This window comes from Panulirus ornatus, chromosome 42 (assembly GCF_036320965.1).
Source record: "Panulirus ornatus isolate Po-2019 chromosome 42, ASM3632096v1, whole genome shotgun sequence".
In the NCBI taxonomy this organism is placed as follows: domain Eukaryota; kingdom Metazoa; phylum Arthropoda; class Malacostraca; order Decapoda; family Palinuridae; genus Panulirus; species Panulirus ornatus.
This window is the reverse complement of record NC_092265.1, coordinates 23,089,549-23,110,632: the sequence shown is the minus strand read 5'-3', so window position 1 is coordinate 23,110,632 and position 21,084 is coordinate 23,089,549. Positions and strand designations below refer to the sequence as shown.

The following is a 21,084-nucleotide window of genomic DNA, read 5'->3' as shown; positions in this document are numbered from 1 at the left end:
GACGAGTGTTGTCATCCTGGGTTATTGACGAGTGTTGTCATCCTGGTTTATTGACGAGTGTTGTCATCCTGGTTTATTGACGAGTGTTGTCATCCTGGGTTATTGACGAGTGTTGTCATCCTGGTTTATTGACGAGTGTTGTCATCCTGGTTTATTGACGAGTGTTGTCATCCTGGTTTATTGACGAGTGTTGTCATCCTGGTTTATTGACGAGTGTTGTCATCCTGGTTTATTGACGAGTGTTGTCATCCTGGTTTATTGACGAGTGTTGTCATCCTGGGTTTCATTTACGTATGAACTTCACGAGCGTCTTTGCACACGACTCTGGGGATGTGTTGGAGGAAAGTATACTCGAGGCAACATGGGGACCGGTTGGACTAGTTCATGATCTTCATCATTCTTCGTAAATTCACTTTAATTTTCTCTCTCTCTCTCTCTCTCTCTCTCTCTCTCTCTCTCTCTCTCTCTCTCTCTCTCTCTCTCTCTCTCTCTCTCTCTCTCCATCTAGGTGCCTGGTGTTATGCACCTGTGTCCTCAGCTCCCGTCCAGGGAAGTAGTATATTCATGGATTTCATTCACACACACACACACACACACATACACACATACACACACACACACACACACACACACACACACACACACACACACAAGGAAACAGTATTCTAGAAAGAAAAAAAAGGTAAATGGGTGGACAGTACATTCGTGGACTCTGTCCCCTACAGAAGGCTGGTGAGATAGACCTACACATCCCCAGCTGGGGGCCAGAGAAGAGCTGTTCAAAATGGACTGACAGCCACTTGAGTGGTAGGGGACAGACAGCACAAATCATGGAAGCCTTCACAAGCCAGGCAAGGGTGATAGGAGGGGATCCTGGTGTCATTACTATCTGAGATGGACGAACATGAATTGCCAAACGTGGTTGACTCATACCCGTAGATGGTCACTTCTGTTCGCGAGCTTCGGATAGAAATGAGAGGCGAAAGAGACTGCAAAGCACTTGAGGGATAAATGGGTTATGTTATCTTACGCCAGAAAATGTAAAGTTATGAGGACGGGAAGAGGCTGGAGGACTGTAGAGGGGGAAATAAACTGCACCGCCCAAAGAAAGAAGTGGAATGAAAGGGCGCCATTGGAGTGGACGTCACGCCAGACTGTTCAGCAGAACTTGGTGAGTAAAGGATCGTGAGTGAGGGAAACTTTGGTCTTTGTTAAGGTCATCTTCAGCTGTGCTAACAGTGGAATGTTTAGGAATATGTAAATGACGTACATTCTCCATGAACAACGTATGTCTAACTTGTCTTTTTTTAGATATATTGGAGGCTCCAGTAACGAAGTCCACGTCAAGGCCGGGTCTTAATTGAAATATAGAGAGGCTAATGGAAGGGAAAAAGATGAGACGAGGGAAAGTATCCACGTATTTTGAAGGAAGTGAAAAACTTGTCTTTTAAAAAAGTGTCATGAGACATGAGACGGCAGAGAGCTCCAAAGCTGCGAGGTATAGGGAAAGAAACAGATATGCACAACTGCTGGGAAGGAGATCCAAAAGGAATGCAGGAAATTCGCGCATGATGTGAGTAGAATGGGCCACAACGAGAGAAGGAAGGAAAACATGATAAACACATAAAGATTCCAGTGCATATCATACATTTCCAAGAGGCCATGACGAACGCTCACTTACAACAGTTCTGCAACACTAGAGGAGGAGAGTCCGGAATCCAGAATGTTGGCCACGTCTGAGAATTACGTAAAGGAAGTGTGTGGAGGGACGTGAGGAAGAGTATTTCTTCCGCAGCAAAGTTGTGGACTCGCGGACCACACTGAGCCAAGTACGTGCGTGTACCACTAGACCTTAACAAAATACGATATCACAATAAAACCTGAGGAAGAAGCCCGGGCCCCATGGATGCACAGCTCCCTCCTGGTATGTACAAATAAGCTGTGCCATACTGCTGGAGGTTGCCAAAGGAGCACAGGTCTGGGAGGGAGTGTGTGTGTGTGTGTGTGTGTGTGTGTGTGTGTGTGTGTGTGTGTGTGTGTGTGTGTGTGTGTGTGTGTGAGGGGGAGGTGGTGGCAGGTCTGGACCGACTGTCCCAGGGCCCCAGACTGACCAGAGCACCGCCAGGTGAGGCGGTCCGTCGCTCAGCATGACTGGTTCCCTGTTAGTCTGTGTAAACCCTGGCTATTGACTTGTTCTCGTCCTCTTATCCTGCTCTGTCTGTTGCCTTATCTCGCCTCCATGACGCTCCATCTCCCACCACTGCTACAGTGTCTTCTACTGTCCCTGTGAGAGTGGGTGAGGGGTGAAGGAGGAAGGGTTTTGCCTCACTGACGTGTGAGGAACCTAACGGGTGGTGTAGCATAGCCGTTCCTCCAGCTTCCCTCCCTCCTCTGCCCTTCCCAAGCCCTTCGCCCAGGCTGGGGGAGGCTGTAGGGCAGGAGGAGGGGTGCTGGGTGCCAGGATATACCAGTGCTGGACTTGTGCCAGGGGTTTGGGAGGCGCGTGGGATGGCAGGAGCCAGGGCTAGTGGTAGGAGTCAGGTCTGGGGACTTGGGACGACCATAGTGGGTAGGAGGAGGCGTCGTCAGGCCTGGGAGAGGAGGAGGAGGAGGAGGAGGGAAAAGGGGCACGGTGTTGGGATTGAAGTGGAGGGAGGAGGAGGAGGAGCAGCAGCAGTGGGAGACGGAACGTAGTAATAAGGACGATATGACCCTCTGTAATCCTGTGGACTGTACTCCTGCGTAAAGTGTGAGGTTAGAGCTACGGAGCGCACGCTGGAACACACTGTGTCTTGGCGTGTGAGAGAAACAGAACCTTTTTAGGGATTTGATTTAAACAAACCCCCGCCAGAAATGCCTCATACATCGTGTTGTTGATAAAATACCAGCAACTTTGATATTGTATCCACTTGATACATCTCGTACGAGAGTCAGCTTGACTGAATTGATGCCCTGGACCAACTTTGTGGCATCATATGATCATCTGGCCACTAGGGTGTCTGGTCAAGATCCTGTGTGACCTCCTGTCAGCCTTCTGCGCCACCGCTCACAGGGTGAACTTGACCGCTACGATGAGCTGGCTGCTTGGAGCGGCGAGACCCAGCTACGCCTCCGCCTCCGCCTACGCATCTTCAGTTATATGTGAAAGGGCGATTTTTTTTTTACCGTGTTAAGTGCGTACAGTATGTAGGAGGTGATGATCGTGGCCTACATATGAGGCGTAGGTAGGTGTGTGGGAAGTGTGTGTGTGTGTGTGTGTGTGTGTGTGTGTGTGTGTGTGTGTGAGAGAGAGGAAGACAACCCTATGTTAGGATCCCTCTGACGACACAAGGATGGCGTAGGATATATCGGGGTGTGTACGTCAGTTGACCATCATGATTAAGCAAGATGGTACAATCCCCCAGTAGCTGCTACAGACTTAGACGAAATCTAGCATCAAATTATATCCCCTTCCCAACTGAGGACTTCGGGTTGACAGTCGCATACCTGCAATCCAGACACGGAAGATGCGACTGCGCATCTCCCGGGGGAAGATGGTGCATACATCCTCCATGAACATCCACAGGTTATGACTGTATCTATATTTCACTGTTGTGCTAGACGGTGATCACCGCTGATTCATATAAAGCGACTAAAGGGTTGAGGAACGAGAAGTTTACCTTCTTTTTTTTTTTTTTTTTTTTTTTTTGGCCAACGAAGATTCTCCGTTAACCGGAGGTCGATCTCATGACCCAGAGCAATGACGAGCTAGCGAGTCGGCAAGCAATTGATGTTCTAGTGATTAACGAAGGAGGCAAGTTCAGGCTGCCTCTAATGACGACAAAAAAAAAGAAAAACATTCGGGTTCAGACATTGCTTCATTACTCGGGTTCAGACATTGCTTCATCACTCGGGTTCAGTCATTGCTTCATCACTCGGGTTCAGTCATTGCTTCATCACTCGGGTTCAGTCATTGCTTCATCACTCGGGTTCAGACATTGCTTCATCACCCGGGTTCAGTCATTGCTACATCACTCGGGTTCAGTCATTGCTTCATCACTCGGGTTCAGTCATTGCTTCATCACTCGGGTTCAGTCATAGCTTCATCATTTGATGTCATCCTGTGCTCAGCTCAAACGGCATTGTCAAGTATTTCCAAATGGTGATTATCACCAGGAATTATCAATTATCTCCAAAGGCAGGTTATCACGAGTTCACGAGATAGTTCGGTCGACGTGTTCTTAACTGTTCCTCCAGTTGTTCTATGCAAGTGTAACTGTTCTTCAAGTTGTTCTTCGCAAGTGTAACTGTTCTTCAAATTGTTCTTCGGAAGTGTAACTGTTCTTCAAATTGTTCTTCGCAAGTGTAACTGTTCTTCAAGTTGTTCTACGCAAGAATAACTGTTCTTTAAGTTGTTCTTCGCAAGAATAACTGTTCTTTAAGTTGTTCTTCGCAAGCGTGGAGGTTCAGTCGGTGGTAAGGGAAGGAGGAGGAGGAGGAGGAGGAGGAGGAGAACACTTAACCAAACAGATGATATCTAATGAGGTCACTGGGTCAGTTAGGGGTCAAGATCACGAGTTCAAGCCACAAGGAATGGACTGGTGAGAAAGCGATCAAAACGCGTTGCATTCACGTAGAGGTTCTCTCTCTCTCTCTCTCTCTCTCTCTCTCTCTCTCTCTCTATATATATATATATATATATATATATATATATATATATATATATATATATATATATATATCTATATATTCGTGTATTTTTTTTAGAGTATCGCATTCTTAAAGATCAAAACCATAAATCTATTTCGTTTTTTTCTTCATACGAGTTGAGCAATTGGCGTGTGACTGGATCATCATGTGTGTGTGTGTGTGTGTGTGTGTGTGTGTGTGTGTGTGTGTGTGGAGGCTGGACATGACACCCCCACTTCCTGCCCCCGCATTAGGTAACTGATGATAAAGGTTAACTGCACTGGTGTGTGTGTGTGTGTGTGTGTGTGTGAGAGAGAGAGAGAGAGAGAGAGAGAGAGAGAGAGAGAGAGAGAGAGAGAGAGACGTGTGTGGGGGGGGGGGTGGAGGCCCCTTCCTTTATACTTCTGTAATCAAGATGTTATTTTGTACTCCCTTCGTACAACGTCTGTCCGCTGTAATGACCTGTCTGTAGATTCAGCAGGTCAGCATCATTGTTGCCCCTGACTTTCCTACAGCAATTTTTTCTTTCTTATGACCACTTCCTCGTGTGCAGTTTGTGGTTGTTTCGATGCTGGGTCACAGTTCTCTTGCCAGCCAGAGTGACCTGCTGGGTCACAGTCCTCTAGCCAGTGACCTGATGGGTCACATGGCATTGCCTGGTGACCTGCTGGGTCACTTCACATTGACTGGTGACCTGATGGGTCACAATGACCCCCTCACGAGTGACTTGGCATTCTCTGACCTCAGCAATATCTGAGAATTTTTTTGCACTGTCAGTGTGTGTGTGTGTGTGTGTGTGTGTGTGTGTGCGTGTGTGTGTGTGTGTGTTCCCTTCCTTCCCTTCAGCTTTCTCAATTATCATACAACTTTTTAAACCAATAGAAAAATGAAACACGATAAGTTCCCAAGTGCACTTTCGTGTAATGATCACATCGTCAGGGGGAGATACAAGAATGGGATAGAAGACGTAGAACAATCAGTTGATATACAAGGAAGAAACGTGGCTAAGACACCATTGGTAAACAAGCGTTACCTGATGGTGGTGTTCGGGTTGGTGGTGTTCGGATCTGGCATCATGCTTGTCATAAAAATTTTATTATGTGAACAAGAAAAGGAACTGTTTACCAATTTTGCCCACGACAAAGCGATCAAGTTTGTGTAGACCTTCACTTATATCAATGTTACTAAGTTGATATAAGTACATTAAAGGAGCCTCAGAACCTGATATCGTGCTGGGGGATGTATGTCAACAATGTACGTCAATCCAAACCCTTGACCACACCAACGGCTGCCATGATGACTGGCTTGGCCTGCCTGGTGCACAGTCCTGTGTACACAGCAGCAGAAGAAGGGACAGCAGGTTGATGGACGACACTCCCTCCAACTTCTCAGGTATCAAGGGGTTCGAAGCGTCTCGACTCATGATTCGAACTGGGGTTCAGAGTATCGAATCAAGCTTGCCCTACTACATGAGCTGGAGTTAGGGAGTTAGTGTGGAAGAGCACGGTGGAGTGGTTGGTCGCTGGGAGTGGGGGCAACCAAGTCGTCCCCCTCCCCCTTTGTGAGTGTGCTGCCGTTCGTTCTAAAACCGACGTCCTCTATACACACACAAACTCTCTCTCTCTCTCTCTCTCTCTCTCTCTCTCTCTCTCTCTCTCTCTCTCTCTCTCTCTCTCCTCCCATTTTCTTCCACACGCCGTGACATGACGCTCGCCGCCTCCAAGAACACGGCCGCACTTTCGTCTGTCTGTTCCTCCCTCGTCGTTAGGGGCGTGGCGGGAATGTCCCTCTCCCCCTCACCCACCCACCGCCCACCCACCGCTCTCTGTCACCCGTGGACGTCAGAAGGGATGGGGGTGGGTAGGGTGCGGCTGGGGGATGGAAGGGGAAGGGGAAGGGGTGTCAGGTAATGAGTTGCTGTCCGCGGCTCGTCCAGCGCCGACGAACGTGAGTTGGGGGAAAGGGTTGTTGTCAACTGGAGACGCCAGAATTTTGAGAAAGCGGGCGATGTGATGTGTGTACATCTGCCTCCGCTCCCACCATCACTCACCATCCGAGTGTCACACGCCGCCACCAGACTCATCATCATCATCACTACACCCTCGATACCTTCCTCATCTTAACTATACCCTCGACACCTTACTCATCTTCACTACACCCACCCGACTAGATTCATCTTCACTACACCCTCTCGACTAGACTCATCTTCACTACACCCTCGATAGCACTGGCCTTTGATCTGTCCCCTTGATGATAAGAGCCCAAGGTCTTGGCCTCATGAAGGCTGCTACAACATTGAATATTTAGAAAACCAAAAAAAAAAAATGTATGAAATGAAAGGAAGAGACGTGACCCCCAAACGGTATGTTTCCTCTCCTACGGGGCGGGGCGGGGTGGAGGGAGGAGGCGGCCCGTGTGTGTGTGTGTGTGTGTGTGTGTGTGTATCACGCCCCGAAGAATGATGAGCTGGTTGTCGCTGGTCAATAGGTCCTCCGCGCCACACACACACACAAGGTCGACATCACGTGAGGCAAAAGTTTTAGGGGGAATTCTGTCGCACCGTCGTAAATGGAGCATTTGACGTTTGACGTCTCCTCCTGAGTCGACGTAAATATTGGCCTAAGACGTAAATGCTACAGATGTTAGTTTCATTCCAATTTTTGTTTCCGTTTGTTTATATAGCGTTATTAGATAAATGGCTTTGCTGTTCTCATCCCTCCTCCTTGCACGGGGCCTTTTCACCCACCCACCCACCCACACACACACACACACACACACACACACACAGAGCCAGTCTGCCATCCTCTCCCACAATCCTAAGCCAGAGGGGTAAGAGCCATGACCCCACTTCCAGGAAAGGTCCTCAACCATCCCACAGATGGCCCCTGACAACACTTGGCAATACGGGAAAAGCAGAGAAAGAGCAACCTACAACTTAGCTCCCCTTCCATCCTTAGGATCACAACACGTTTCCCAAGAGGGTTGGGTTAGGTCTTGCGGCTCTCACTCCTGTGGTCGGCTGGAGCAGAGGTGCGTGAGGCCTGGAATACCCCTAACAGGCTCCTGGAACCTGCAGTTGAAGGAGGAACATGACTGGACTGTGAGAGAGAGAGAGAGACGCATTTTCTCAGAACTTGACGCTGTCAACTGTACTTTAGTACTGCTCTCGTCAGTCTCTTGTGGATCGAAACATTAAGTACTTGAAGTACAATTTGTCTTCGTATCTAGATGTTTCACGTGAGATATGGAGATGCGGGATGCTGTATTGTGGGCCATTGTCACACTGGCTCATCAAACGACGTTTGCAGCGCCTTAATGTGACTGCAGCCCTAGCAGGGTAGTATGGTTGTTACTCCTAGCAGGGTAGTGTGGTTGTTGCCCCTAGCAGGGTAGTGTGGTTGTTGCCCCTAGCAGGGTAGTGTGGTTGTTGCCCCTAGCAGGGTAGTGTGGTTGTTGCCCCTAGCAGGGTAGTGTGGTTGTTGCCCCTAGCAGGGTAGTGTGGTTGTTGCCCCTGGCAAGGTAGTGTGGCAGCGTCCACCGCCACTCTGCTGCACAGGTCTCCTACATCATCTTTCCCACAGAAGGTCGACGCTGGTGGGCTCCCCTTCACCCGCTACATTTCTACACCAGTTTTTTTTTCAAAGGTCATGACCCACTGCCTCAGGGGCTACTGCGACATACCATCACGTCTTATTATGAAGGAAAAAAAGAAATGGTGCTAGCGATCCTGTCACTAAAGACAACACATTTTGAGACGAACATATGACAGGAAGTGAGTCGAAGGTCCGAAGACTGTTTACGATCACAAGATGGGTATGGCACTGCAGACTGGACGGTGTCTGCACTGGTTGTTTACACTCCGACGCGAATGAAGGCAAACAAAGCAAGCCCCCATTCTTAGTGTATATACTCGACCTCCTTACCTCTTGAGAGGCGTCACGGCTTCGTACATCTTCTGTTGTTCACCATAGTTTTAGAGGACCCCTTAAATGTAAGTATGCCCTACTGGCATAAAGTAGGTAGGTCCTTTTTAAGTCGAAATAAGCTCCCGAGGTCACTTGCTCGTGTCTCCAGAACACACACAACAGTGACCTACTGTCGTGTGTACTTCTCTTGGCTCTTACTATGAGACAACATACCAACTCGCACTAAATCTACTGAATGTATGAAGAGTTTGAAACTATATTGACTGTATAAAGAGTTTGAAACTAAGTCTGTTAACTGTATAAAGAGTTTGAAACTAAGTCTATTGACTGTATAAAGAGTTTGAAACTAAGTCTATTGACTGTACAAAGAGTTTGAAACTAAGTCTATTGACTGTATAAAGAGTTTGAAACTAAGTCTATTGACTGTACAAAGAGTTTGAAACTAAGTCTATTGACTGTACAAAGAGTTTGAAACTAAGTCTATTGACTGTATAAAGAGTTTGAAACTAAGTCTATTGACTGTATAAAGAGTTTGAAACTAAGTCTATTGAATGTATAGTTTGGAGATAAAAGTGCAGGAGGGGCAGTATACATGCAGTGCAAGAATCACCCTGTACTCACACGGCACCGTTGGCTTGGCTGTCGTGCTGGTGGTTGTGGTGGTGGTGGTTGTGGTGGTGGATGTGGTGGTAGGGCTGGTGGCCTTGGGAGGTGGCGCAGGGGGTGTGGTAGGGGCGACGTGTCGTGTGCCCGGAGCAGAGACGGTGTCGTCCACCTCCCCAGACGACCTGTGGGTAACAAGAACGACAGGTGGGAATTAGTACCAGGAGAGGGAGTGCTGGACACGACACCCACACACACACACACACACACACACACACACACACACGAGTGTAAACCTCTATCCCTATAACACACAAATAGTAATCAAAAGCTGTATTCACATAAATGGTCTTCTATTGTGTAGTGGCTAGTGTCGATGACCATGATTCACACAAGGGCCCTTCCGGGTTCGAATCCTAGGAGCGGCAGCCGGCCCATAACCAAACCCAGCTGTTCATCGTGGTACCTTTTCGTGGTTTACCCCGGACGCATCACATGCCCTGGTTCATTCCAATGACACCACGTCAATATATATCAACTGATAGTTATATTTCTTTATGGTATCTCCCCTGATGATGTGATTATTACACGAAAGTGCAATTGGGAACTTATCGTCTTTCATTTCCTCGTGGACTCACAAGAATATATATAGAAGGCTTCATCGAGGACAGGCCACAAACTAAATAATCAAATGGCGAAACAAAAGATAAAGAAGTGTGGAGAAAAGAAGAGGAATAGTGTAAGAAATGCAAAAAGAAATATTTTTTGAGAGTATTCTGGTTGTAGCTACTGAGGAAGATTCTCTGGGTCAAGATCATGCCATGGTGGTGTCTGCTGGACGAAAATGGGGTCAGTGTCTATTGCTTGTCTGAGCTTTCTTCTTATAATTGGATTCGGCCTAAGAAAATGAAAAAATATATGACAGACTTAAAATAGTACGTAGTAAATATACGAATGAAGCTTTTTCTCTCGTGAAAGAAGAAAGAAGTCCTTTAATTCATTTCCTTCAGCTGGGTGGATTTCTCTGCCATGGGCAAGTAGCAGTTGACTCGCTGGACAGATATGATAGAACTGGAGAGAAGAATGGACACCACTGGAAATGACGCCAACTGAACTGGACGAAGAGGATTTTGACACCCAGGAGGGAGAGGGAGGCCTCAATATTGCACTGGTTTTTACTAAGTGGAAGAGCTGGGGTTTTTACTAAGTGGGGGTGCTGGGGGTTTTACTAAGTGGGGGAGCTGGGGTTTTTACTAAGTGGGGGAGCTGGGGTTTTTAGTGTTCTGGGCGCTTCGTCTATGAAAAAAAAAAAATGCTCCTTTCATCCTTCTGGTTAATTTTCTCTAAAATTCGTCTGTTGCTGCAAGACAACTTGAGTTAGTAGATTACTAGTGGTAGGAGCAAGTTCTTGAATAGGATTTATAAGTTGAAACGGATTTTAAAAGAATTTGAATGACCGGCTGTCCATTTGACAAAGATGGTATGCGTTCCAATGTTTTTCCCACCGACTCTTGATCTATATGGAAGGTGGATTTACAGAACTGTTTTCGCTCTGTAAATCATCCTCATCACGGATCACTTACGCCTTATAAACGATCGAATATCATAATTTTTTGGTCATATCTACAATACGCTCATATCTGCAGCGTGTACCCCTAATATAGAAAACGTAACGTAAGACACTGGTATACCGACGGCTTTCGAAAGAGATTCATTTTTAGTAGAATGACAGTAAGTGACCTTAACTCCGGGTCGTGGTTGGGAGAGGCTCCCTCGCTTCCCTCCTCCTCGCTAGCAGCTATGATCATCATGGACACGAAGGAGGAGTAGCACACTCACTCACTCACTGCACGTGTCGCTGAGGTCCTTCGCTGGACGGGGTAATAGCCCGACTCCCAGACCAGGTTCACCGCACGAGCGAAGGCGATGTCTCCTTCTACATAGTTCTGTGTTGAGCGGTATAGAGAGGCGGGTATGGGGACTGTGACAGTTCGGGGTCAGCGAAGGAAGAGGTGATCGTTAGGCAAGAGGCTAGTTAGGGCGTTGGAGGGGAGCCCTGTCATCTTGTTTAGGTAGGGGAGGGTGGTTCTCCAGTCTCTCTCTCTCTCTCTCTGGTTTGACCCGTCACATAGATCGCCTGTAGAAACCTAAGGACGCCATTCTAATCTCAGGCATCCATGTCCCACCCGTAGCTATAGGCAAGCGACGTAGAAGGAGGAGACTATTCGTCGCTCTATGCCCTACTCGCCTCCAGGATCCGTAACCTGACCTCAGCCATCACATCTGGTCGGGTTAAAGTCTGAGGTAGAATTCAAGACGTCCTTGAGTTCTTTTTCTTTTCCTCAGTGTACCCACTGTCGTAGACCACTGCGTAATGTCCTCTCCTTCCCTGGAGCGCCCGCGGTGAATAGAGTTTATCTACCCGGACGTCGGTGGACGACAGTGACAGGAGTTACGTCACTGTCGTAGCAGTGTACCAGTCACTGCTGTGCAACCTGACCCTTACTCAGGACTGTCCTCGTGTCTTGCACCTCGCGCGTGTGTGTCAAGGTCAAGAGATATTGTCACTCTCATCCCCTGGAGCAACACTGCCTCCTATGTCCTCCTGAGACGCCCATCACTTAGCGCTCGATCTCTTGCTATTTCCCGCTAATTTGAGATCGTCAGAGATCGACTCCAAAAAGACGGTTTCTGATCCTTCCGAGAACCATGAAATTCCTTTCATTTTCCTGTCGAAAGAATTGAGTACGTCTTTCACTAGCAGGATCGTCTATAACAAAAGACTATCGACGGATGCAATCAGATCCAATACTGTCTTGTTCGGTTTTAAACAGGATGTCTGGCGCGTAAATGCGCTTGCTACTAGACATCATTTCATCACTTGTTGTGTATTTCGGTGTCTAGTACTTTCACAACTTTGTGTTGGTGAGGTTCTGGTCGAGAGTGGCTTACCCAGGGAACGCCAGCCTCATCTGTAGTTGGATCAGATGACTATCGGTAGAGAGTTTGTTGAAAATCCAGCCATCACCTCCAAGCCCTCTGTGGATTGCATCCCTGAGTATCTTTTGCTCCACATTTGAAAGTAAGGCTTCCCAGAGCTATTATAAATACGCCCACTAGAGTGTAATTGTTTTAGAGACACCAGCTTGTAAGATATATAACCCAGCTAGAAGACTGTGTATACTCATGAATCATATATAATAAGAGTGTCGTCTTAAAAGCATGTGTATGCCATCTCTGTATTGGCGTTCACACAGTAACTTTTCAGCCTTTTAAACGCATGACAGCGATTGTCTCTGCCCTTTTCACAATCCCAGATATTTTTTTGTCTAATGTAGACTATGTTTGTCTATATTACCTGCACTAGATCCTACTTTTGAGGCAAAGAGTTGACGTCTATCTGGAACTATAGACTTCTGAGATTTGATAGTGTGACTTTCCCTACGTAGTTCAAAATGGATTTTGGTATCTTTCAAGAATTTCTATTTAATCTAGTACGGCTCTCTTTCCTCGTAGATGTGGAGTGGAACGATCTTCATTCATCTTTCTTTTCTATCTTGAAGACTCAGGGCTACAAGCATCCTTCAGACCCGTGATTAATCTATTCATGCTACTTCTCGCCTCCTTGATAACACTTATCAAATTGTTTCGTCTCGCTGGCAACTCGTGTTTTATTATCATTCGTTCTGTACAGAGTTCAAAGCTTGTCTTTTTTTTTATTCCAAAATTTTCCCTTTCATCTGAAATAGCCGATACTGGATTACTGAAGCAGGAGCTGCTAAGAAATATTCATTTCAGAACCACCGTGGTTTAGTTTTGGCATTACAGTATAAACAAGTAAATACAATAACCTATTTTTTTTATATTTACTGTATTTCTATTAAGAATACGTGATTCTGAACTACTTTAGAAGTCTGACTAACTCGTTTGTAAGTGATAGGAAAAAAGAATATTCAGGAATTTTTTATCTTTCAGCCAACAGTTGTGTACACTTCACATGGAGCATCCCGGATATCAATATAATCTCTGGTTCTTGAACCTCAAATTACCTTCATTTACTCTATATTAAGCTATAACATCATTCCATAGATTCCTATTAGTTATTATATCATACAAAAGCATTGGTGCAAGGTTCATTTAGATACAATTACATTTAGAATATATCTTTGGGAAGTTGATGGAAAAAACTTGAGTTACTCCTTAAAGTTACATTTTCTTTTATATTCCTACGACGCGAAGAGAATGCGTTCAGGGTAGACTCATAAACCGTGTGACGCCTTAGCTTCTCCCATAACATGTCAGACCCTTTTAATTAGACTCTTGTTCTGTGAGATCCCTCAGCTCAGAATATAAATATGTGTTCCTTTCATTTATATTTATACACGAGAAAAATTAATACAGGAGGTGTGAGCTTGGTGTGATGTATGCTTAAATTCTTTATATAATGTGGATTTTTTTTGGTGTAAGTTACATACCAATCCACCAGAACTATGATTCCGAAAAGAAATATGATTTAGTGGATAATTCCATACATTACACAGTTCGAGTCATTTGAAGCATTGGATTTTTCGACTTGTAAGTCAATGATTGCATTCTACATAAAGGAAATCCAAATAAGTTTTATAAAGTTCTATCTTCTGATGAATATAACCTTATGAGTAGACTATTTCTTCAAATAACTCATAAAAAGTAATGTAAGTAACTCAGAAAAATGTATGTAAAGGATTTTTGAGATGTTCGTACGTGTTTATAAGTACATTTAAGTGGGAATGGTCTGAAACTGACCACGAAACTGAAGTGGTTGACCTTCAAGACTGACCTGAGATTGGCCAGCTCAGCCTCATGTTGACTTTGCTCGGACCAGAGCCCAAGTTCCAGCTGGTGGCGATTCACTCTGAGGACGGAGGAGGTGTAGAATGTATGGGTGGTGAACGTGCACTTGAAGTCCCCCGGTTGGCCACAGTCGAAGAGGTAACATGCCCCTGACTCCTGCAGGAGGGGAGAGAGAGAGAGAGGTCGTCAGTGTAGGAGACTCAACTCGGGAGGGAGTTACCTGAAAGAGATGGTTAGTGACGACGCCTCATGGAAGGCGAGGTATGGCAGAAGAGGGAAGTGTACTGAACGAGCCATAAGGCTGGAGTCAGTGGATGGTAGTTTGTAGCAAGTCTTCAACTCCTTAGAGACAGAATGGAATCATTAGTGAGGTGTTAGGAGAGGTACGGTCGTGGGCCTTACAGAATCTGGTCCCGCGTCGTCAAATGTGCCTCAGTGTGGTTCCTGAGGAGGTAGGGGTGAGCACAGGGCTGCCCTCTAGGTAGTCTAGGGGGTCTTTGATGGCCTGTGACAAGGAGGAGGAGGAGGAGGCCCAGGGCTCCTGAGATATGACTTAGGTTGTGGTCTCTGCCGTCGTGAGCACGAGAGAGAGAGAAAGGGAGACACAGACGGGTACAGGTAGAGAGACGGAGGCTAGCAGGAGAGAGAGAGAGAGAGAGAGAGAGAGAGAGAGAGAGAGAGAGAGAGAGAGAGAGAGAGAGAGAGAGAGAGAGACTCGAATGGATCTGGATCAGGCGTTGAGGAGGCTGGGTGTGAGCGTGTAGGGACCTCCGTCAGGCAGGAGAGGTGTGTATGTGTGTGTGTGTGTGTGTGTGTGTGTGTGTGTGTGTGGTGGATGAGGAAGAGGAGACGTTCGCACTGCCACTCAGAGCGGAAAAAGACTGTGACTTTAACCCTTACTTTCTATCAGATGTGAGGTGGGTGGGTTATGTACGAGAGTGTTGTAGCTAGCGAGTTAATCTCTCCCGTGCACGTAAGACGGTAGAAGGATGCGTCACGAACGTAGGCTGCTGCTGCTGCTGCGACAGTGGCGTAACGCTGGAAGTGGTTTACACAGTCCCTAAGTGCACGAGATTTGGCTCGATGTTTTTCTTCTTTGCTCTACGGAGGAGAGGGTTGGGTCGGGTTAGTGGACGGGCGGGGTGTGGTGTTGCATCCCAGTACGGGAGGAGGGAAGCGGCGTCTCGCCCTGGGCCCGCGCCATGCCCAAAACTGGGCAGGTAACCCACGAAGAACACCCCCAACCCCCCACAGACTCAGACACACACACACACACACACACACACACACACCAGGCTCAGCGGCGAAGCCATGGCCGACCGCTGATCCGCTCACGTATTGGTCAAGTCTATTTCTGAATGCACCTCTCTGGTGTTGCCTCCGACTTACTTTGATTGGTTAACCACTCCATGTCTTAACAATCGTGTTGAAGATGAGGTAGTTAGCCTTGTTCGAAGTAAGACATTCGCCTGTGAGTGGAATCAGACGAGTTTAGGCTTCAGTACCGCAGCTTCTAAGATCATCAGACACTATATGGTATTGACTCCCTCCATCAGATCCTCTTTCAACCTTGTCTTTCCTGAGCTGAATATGGGTTTCGAATGGCCTACCTGGCTCTGCTGACGACTGAAGACATTAATAAAGGTTCGAGACCCACCAGTGTGAATCGGAAAGAATAAATATTAGCTTCGTGAATTGAATTCTCATATCCGGCCATCGACTCACATTTTTTCCCCCGCATTTGTTAGTGTTTCTGTGAGATGGTTACTTGGTCTTACGTCACCAGAGGTTATTAAACCAAAGTCATTTTCCTCATTTACTCTTTGTGGTTGTAGTGTTAGAGAATATGGATGTAGTCATCGCGCAACAACGGTGTTCGAGACGAATATATATATATATATATATATATATATATATATATATATATATATATATATATATATATATATATATATATATATATATATATATATATATTCCTGTGAGTCCACGGGGAAAATGAAACACGTTAAGTTCCCAAGTGCACTTTCGTGTAATAATCACATCATCAGGGGAGACACGAGAGAAATATAAGTCAGTTGATATACATCGAAGAGACGAAGCTAGGACGCCATTTGGTATCTGCGTGTGTGTGTGTGTGTGTGTGTGTGTGTGTGTGTGTGTGTGTGTGTGTAATACATATTCATTGTACATGTATTGATCCTTACGAATGTAAATTTATTAAAAATCCCATTTTCGTCCCGACTGGATTTTAAACCAAAGCGAACACGAATCTCACGAAAATTCGTACAGTCCATAGAACACGAACGTCTCTAAAATCACGTTCGTTAACGCATTTCGTAACAGCACGAATCCCAGCAGTCATTGGCTCGCGTAAAGACACGATTTGATAACATGATTCGTAGACCACGAATGTTGATAATGGTCAGGAGGGGGGGGTGGGGGGGGGTTGCCTCAAGTCAAAAATCCTTTAAGCTGGGAAAAGATAAGATGATAAGAGAAGACAGATAAGATAAAACTAAATAAGGTAAGACAAGATAGATAAGATGACTTTGTTGTCAATTTGCATACATGATACAAAATAAATTTCTTTACTGCCAGAAACTTAATTCAAAGTTAAAAAAGCTTAATTCAAGCTTAAAAACCTCAGTTCAAGCTTAAAAATCTCAATTCAAGCTTTAAAAACCTCAATTCAAGCTTAAAAAACTCAATTCCAAGCTTAAAATGCTCCGGTATGGACGTGGGTCGGGTTGGGAGGGATGTGTGTGTGTGTGGGTAGTGGACCTGGCAGACGTGGCTTGTCTTGCCACAGTGCGCCATCCAAGCCCTCATCGCGTGGCCACTATGTGTTCAGGTATGCATTCCTAACGTAGGCTCCCTCTAACTTTGAGTCACACTATCGCGCGCTCGTCCATTTCTCGTTCCTTATTCCAATCTACGTGTCTAAGATTTCCCAGGTTACTCTGTGACTGATGGGGATTTTGGACTTTTTTTTCTTCTGGTATTTTGATCTATTGTTTATCACTGTCTCTGATCTATGGAGGGTTTTTGGTTTTCTTCTTGTCTTCGAAGTTTATTGTGTGCAAGGACAGACCACTGCCTCTGGTGTTAGGGTGGGGAGAGGGAGGGTAAAGTAAATTGGTCATGAGTTGTGCATGAAGAGCTTCTGTTGGAATATGGCACTCATAGAACTGTGTGTGTGTGTGTGTGTGTGTGTGTGTGTGTGTGTGTGTGTGTGTGTGTGTGTGTGTGTGTGTCTGTGACTCGGAGCCGCTAATCAACACCACTGACTCACTAACAAGGCTGGATCAGCGTTCACTGACTCACCTAGGTGAATCATCCGATTCAACACCAAGAGTTGGCAACAATTGTCTCTAGAGTGAGTTCAGGAGAGATAGATAGATAGATAGATAGATAGATAGAGAGAGAGAGAGAGAGAGAGAGAGAGAGAGAGAGAGAGAGAGAGAGAGAGAGAGAGAGAGACTCTTTCGCTCAGATCAAGGAAGACGCCAGCAGCGAATCACCCTTGATTGAAAATGCTAGAGGAGAGAGAGATGGGGTTAGGTGAGGACACACGACCAGCAGACACTCAGTTGACCCCCCTCTTGGTGGTGGTGTGGTCGACCACAGAATGTACACTGACTGGCCACAGTTAACCTGTGTGGCGAGGCGTTCCTGTAGGGACGGAGGGAGAGAGAGAGAGAGAAAGTGTGGGTGGTAGACCGGGAGTAGATGATATATCGTCTTGTTTCAGACGTTGAGGACAAAGAGGGGATCGCTTGTGGGACCTGGTTGAAATTGTGATTGTGGGTCTTATCTGATGTTTTCGTGTCTGTTTGTGGGTTCTCCCTTGTCTATAAGCGTTGCCTGTTGGTTATGACGGGGTCCCTGTTATGTACGTGTGACCTCATATGGTAATTTACTGCTTATGGGGCCTTGTTACGGGTGTGACCTGACATGCCAGTTGATATACGTGTGACCCACCAACATACTAGTGGTTGTCTTTGTGATGACCTATTTGTACTGTACGGTGAAGGAGTTTTTCACTCTTGGGTGGGACCCCCATCTCTTGTGTGCTTGTGGGGCCCCCGACATGCTAGTGTGTGCTTGTAGCCCCCCCCCCCCTCCAGTTGTGACCCTAAATGCTATTGGTTGCTTGTGGGTCATGCCACACGTGTGACCCCCACGTGTCATTGGCTCCTTGTTTCTACCGCCCAGCTAGACCGACACCTTTAAGTTGTCTTCAGTGAGGGGACAAGAAAAAGCACTCGTGTTCCGCATGTTTACCACCCGAACTAGAGAACAGATAACTCATCCACTCAGCTGCTCAGGTCTAGTGGCAAAATGGAGGTGTTCACTAAGGCCAAGGAGGAAAAAAAGGCAGTCTGGGTATTGGCGATTGAATTCGTTGCCGCCACTGCACTTCTAAGTCTGCTGCTGTGGTTGGGTGATGTATCCACGCTCAGGGGATGGCAAAATTCAGGGGAAAAGTAGGAAGAGCAACGAATAAGAACGACTGTGTGTCTGGCATGTCACTGCTAGGGGGTCACAGGTCCTGTGTGGGTGATGGTAGTGGGAGGTGTGTATGTGTGTGTGTGTGTGTGTATGTGTATGTATGGTCAAAGCTGGGTGAAACTTAAGCAGCTGGGGCGCAGCTAAAGCTTACCTTCTCCTCGAAGACCGCTACGTTACACATGTGCGTCTCACAACAGTAGGTGAGGCAATCCTCCCTGTTTCCCACGTCCGACTCGATCAGAAACTTGGCTCCCAATCCTTGGGATATCTTAGTCCTTAAGATCGTGTTTTCGCTCACTTCGAACTTTTCCAGACAACCATGTTCGGCTCGCACAGATTCCAGAGGACCCAGCCTCTTGCGGTCGTGGGTGAACTCGGCACAGAACACCAGCAGAGCCTGACACAAGACGAGGCATAGCAACTGTAGTTTCACAGCCTGGAGAGGGAGTGCAGTCATGTCTGAGGCTCTGTCACCTACAGGTTATAAGGTCCAACGGGGCTGGTCGTTTTTCTACTGTCAACAGTCTTATCAATACTCAACCCGAAGGACCTCCACTCTGGAAAGTTGTCAGACGGTGTCGAAAAGAAAATGGACCCAGAAGGCGATTGGACTCTCCAGTCGACCCGTTGACTTGGTTCTGGATCCCTTACTGGGTGAGATCCGGTACCGTTGTTCATCGGGTTGTCGGATCTATTGTATCATACGGGCATCGACACATCTGACTGAATGTGGATGACATAGTTTGAATATTACGTCGAGAATATTTTCTAAAACATCATTTTAGGTCGAATTCATGACTCACATGACGGACGTAGCTTATGGGCACATGAGACTCACATATTAAGTCCATATTCCTGCCTCGGATTTGGCAGCCTTGTGATCGTTCGTCCGGCAGCACGGCAGCCGATGTGCCGACCTCCCGACGCAGGCGCAGCCGGCCCTCCGTCATCGATCCTACGGCAGACCACGTGTGGTTTACTAATTCTCAGCACCTCCGACAAAGTGGGCCACGTAAGTCCACAATACGTACCGCTGCGTGAGGTACGACAGCCACTACTTACGTTCGCTGTTCAATCGGCTCAAATCCCGACGTGGGCCATCGTCAGGAGGGAGGGAGGGAAGAAGGGAGGTTGTCAGGGGTGTCACCATTTGAGGGCACGCTTCCCGCTAAAGCTGTCAGGACGACTTTGATGACCCTCATAAAAGAATGCTGTTGTCAGGGATTGATCCACCTTATTATGGTGTCAGTGTCACACTCTGGCAACTACATGTGTCAGCGAAGACACCTTTCCAACACGTCAGTGCAACGTCCAACTTAAATGGCGACTGATCAAGACTTAAATTGGGACTGATTCTGCTTCAGTCATGTGGTTCGCTGGTCCTACAGATGCTGTCAGAATGATACACTGTCCTGACCAGGTAGCATGTGACCCGATATACACCGCAATCAGAGGAGTAAAATGTCTTTCCTTATGTTGTTTTCAGAGAAAGAATATCCCCTCCATGTCATGCTGTCAGAGAGGCAGTAACCCTGGTATATATTGCCTATCAGTTGCAATGTCTTGACATAGGATCCTGTCGGAGGAAAAGCACCCAATGTGGCTGTCAGAGTGGGCATTACCTTGTCATATGTGGCTGTCAGAGTGGGCATTACCCTGTCATATGTGGCTGTGAGAGTGGGCATTACCCTGTCATATGTGGCTGTCAGAGTGAGCATTACCCTGTCATATGTGGCTGTCAGAGTGAGCATTACCCTGTCATATGTGGCTGTCAGAGTGAGCATTACCCTGTCATATGTGGCTGTCAGAGTGGGCATTACCCTGTCATATGTGGCTGTCAGAGTGGGCATTACCCTGTCATATGTGGCTGTCAGAGTGGGCATTACCCTGTCATATGTGGCTGTCAGAGTGGGCAATACCCTGTTATATGTGGCTGTCAGAGTGGGCATTACCCTGTCATATGTGGCTGTCAGAGTGGGCATTACCCTGTCATATGTGGCTGTCAGAGTGGGCATTACCCTGCCATATGTGGCTGTCAGAGTGGGCATCACCCTGCCATATGTGGCTGTCAGAGTGAGCATTACCCTGTCATATGTGGCTGTGAGAGTGGGCATCACCCTGTCATATGTGGCTGTCAGAGTGGGCATTACCCTGTCATATGTGGCTGTGAGAGTGGGCATTACCCTGTCATATGTGGCTGTCAGAGTGAGCATTACCCTGTCATATGTGGCTGTCAGAGTGAGCATTACCCTGTCATATGTGGCTGTCAGAGTGGGCATTACCCTGTCATATGTGGCTGTCAGAGTGAGCATTACCCTGTCATATGTGGCTGTCAGAGTGAGCATTACCCTGTCATATGTGGCTGTCAGAGTGAGCATTACCCTGTCATATGTGGCTGTCAGAGTGAGCATTACCCTGTCATATGTGGCTGTCAGAGTGGGCATTACCCTGTCATATGTGGCTGTCAGAGTGGGCATTACCCTGTCATATGTGGCTGTCAGAGTGAGCATTACCCTGTCATATGTGGCTGTCAGAGTGG

At 46.9% G+C, this 21,084-nt stretch overlaps 2 protein-coding genes across 7 annotated transcripts in view; one reads left to right on the top strand and one right to left on the bottom strand.

The window, feature by feature from the left end:
- LOC139761976 (uncharacterized) overlaps positions 1 to 20,000 on the bottom strand; it is a 117,272-nt gene extending 97,272 nt beyond the window's left edge. For 2 of the 3 annotated variants that reach the window (XM_071686714.1, XM_071686717.1), the window contains exons 1-3: positions 18,697 to 20,000; positions 14,017 to 14,186; positions 9,216 to 9,382 (exon numbers count right to left, since the gene is read on the bottom strand). In XM_071686714.1, the coding sequence (XP_071542815.1) occupies positions 9,216 to 9,382; positions 14,017 to 14,186; positions 18,697 to 19,002 (643 nt within the window). In that variant the 5' untranslated portion in view covers positions 19,003 to 20,000. The remainder of the gene's footprint in view (positions 1 to 9,215; positions 9,383 to 14,016; positions 14,187 to 18,696) is intronic. The other variant, XM_071686716.1, reaches the window with a different exon arrangement.
- LOC139761977 (protein phosphatase 1 regulatory subunit 14B) overlaps positions 1 to 21,084 on the top strand; it is a 362,773-nt gene that overhangs the window by 90,761 nt on the left and 250,928 nt on the right. The window lies entirely within an intron of this gene.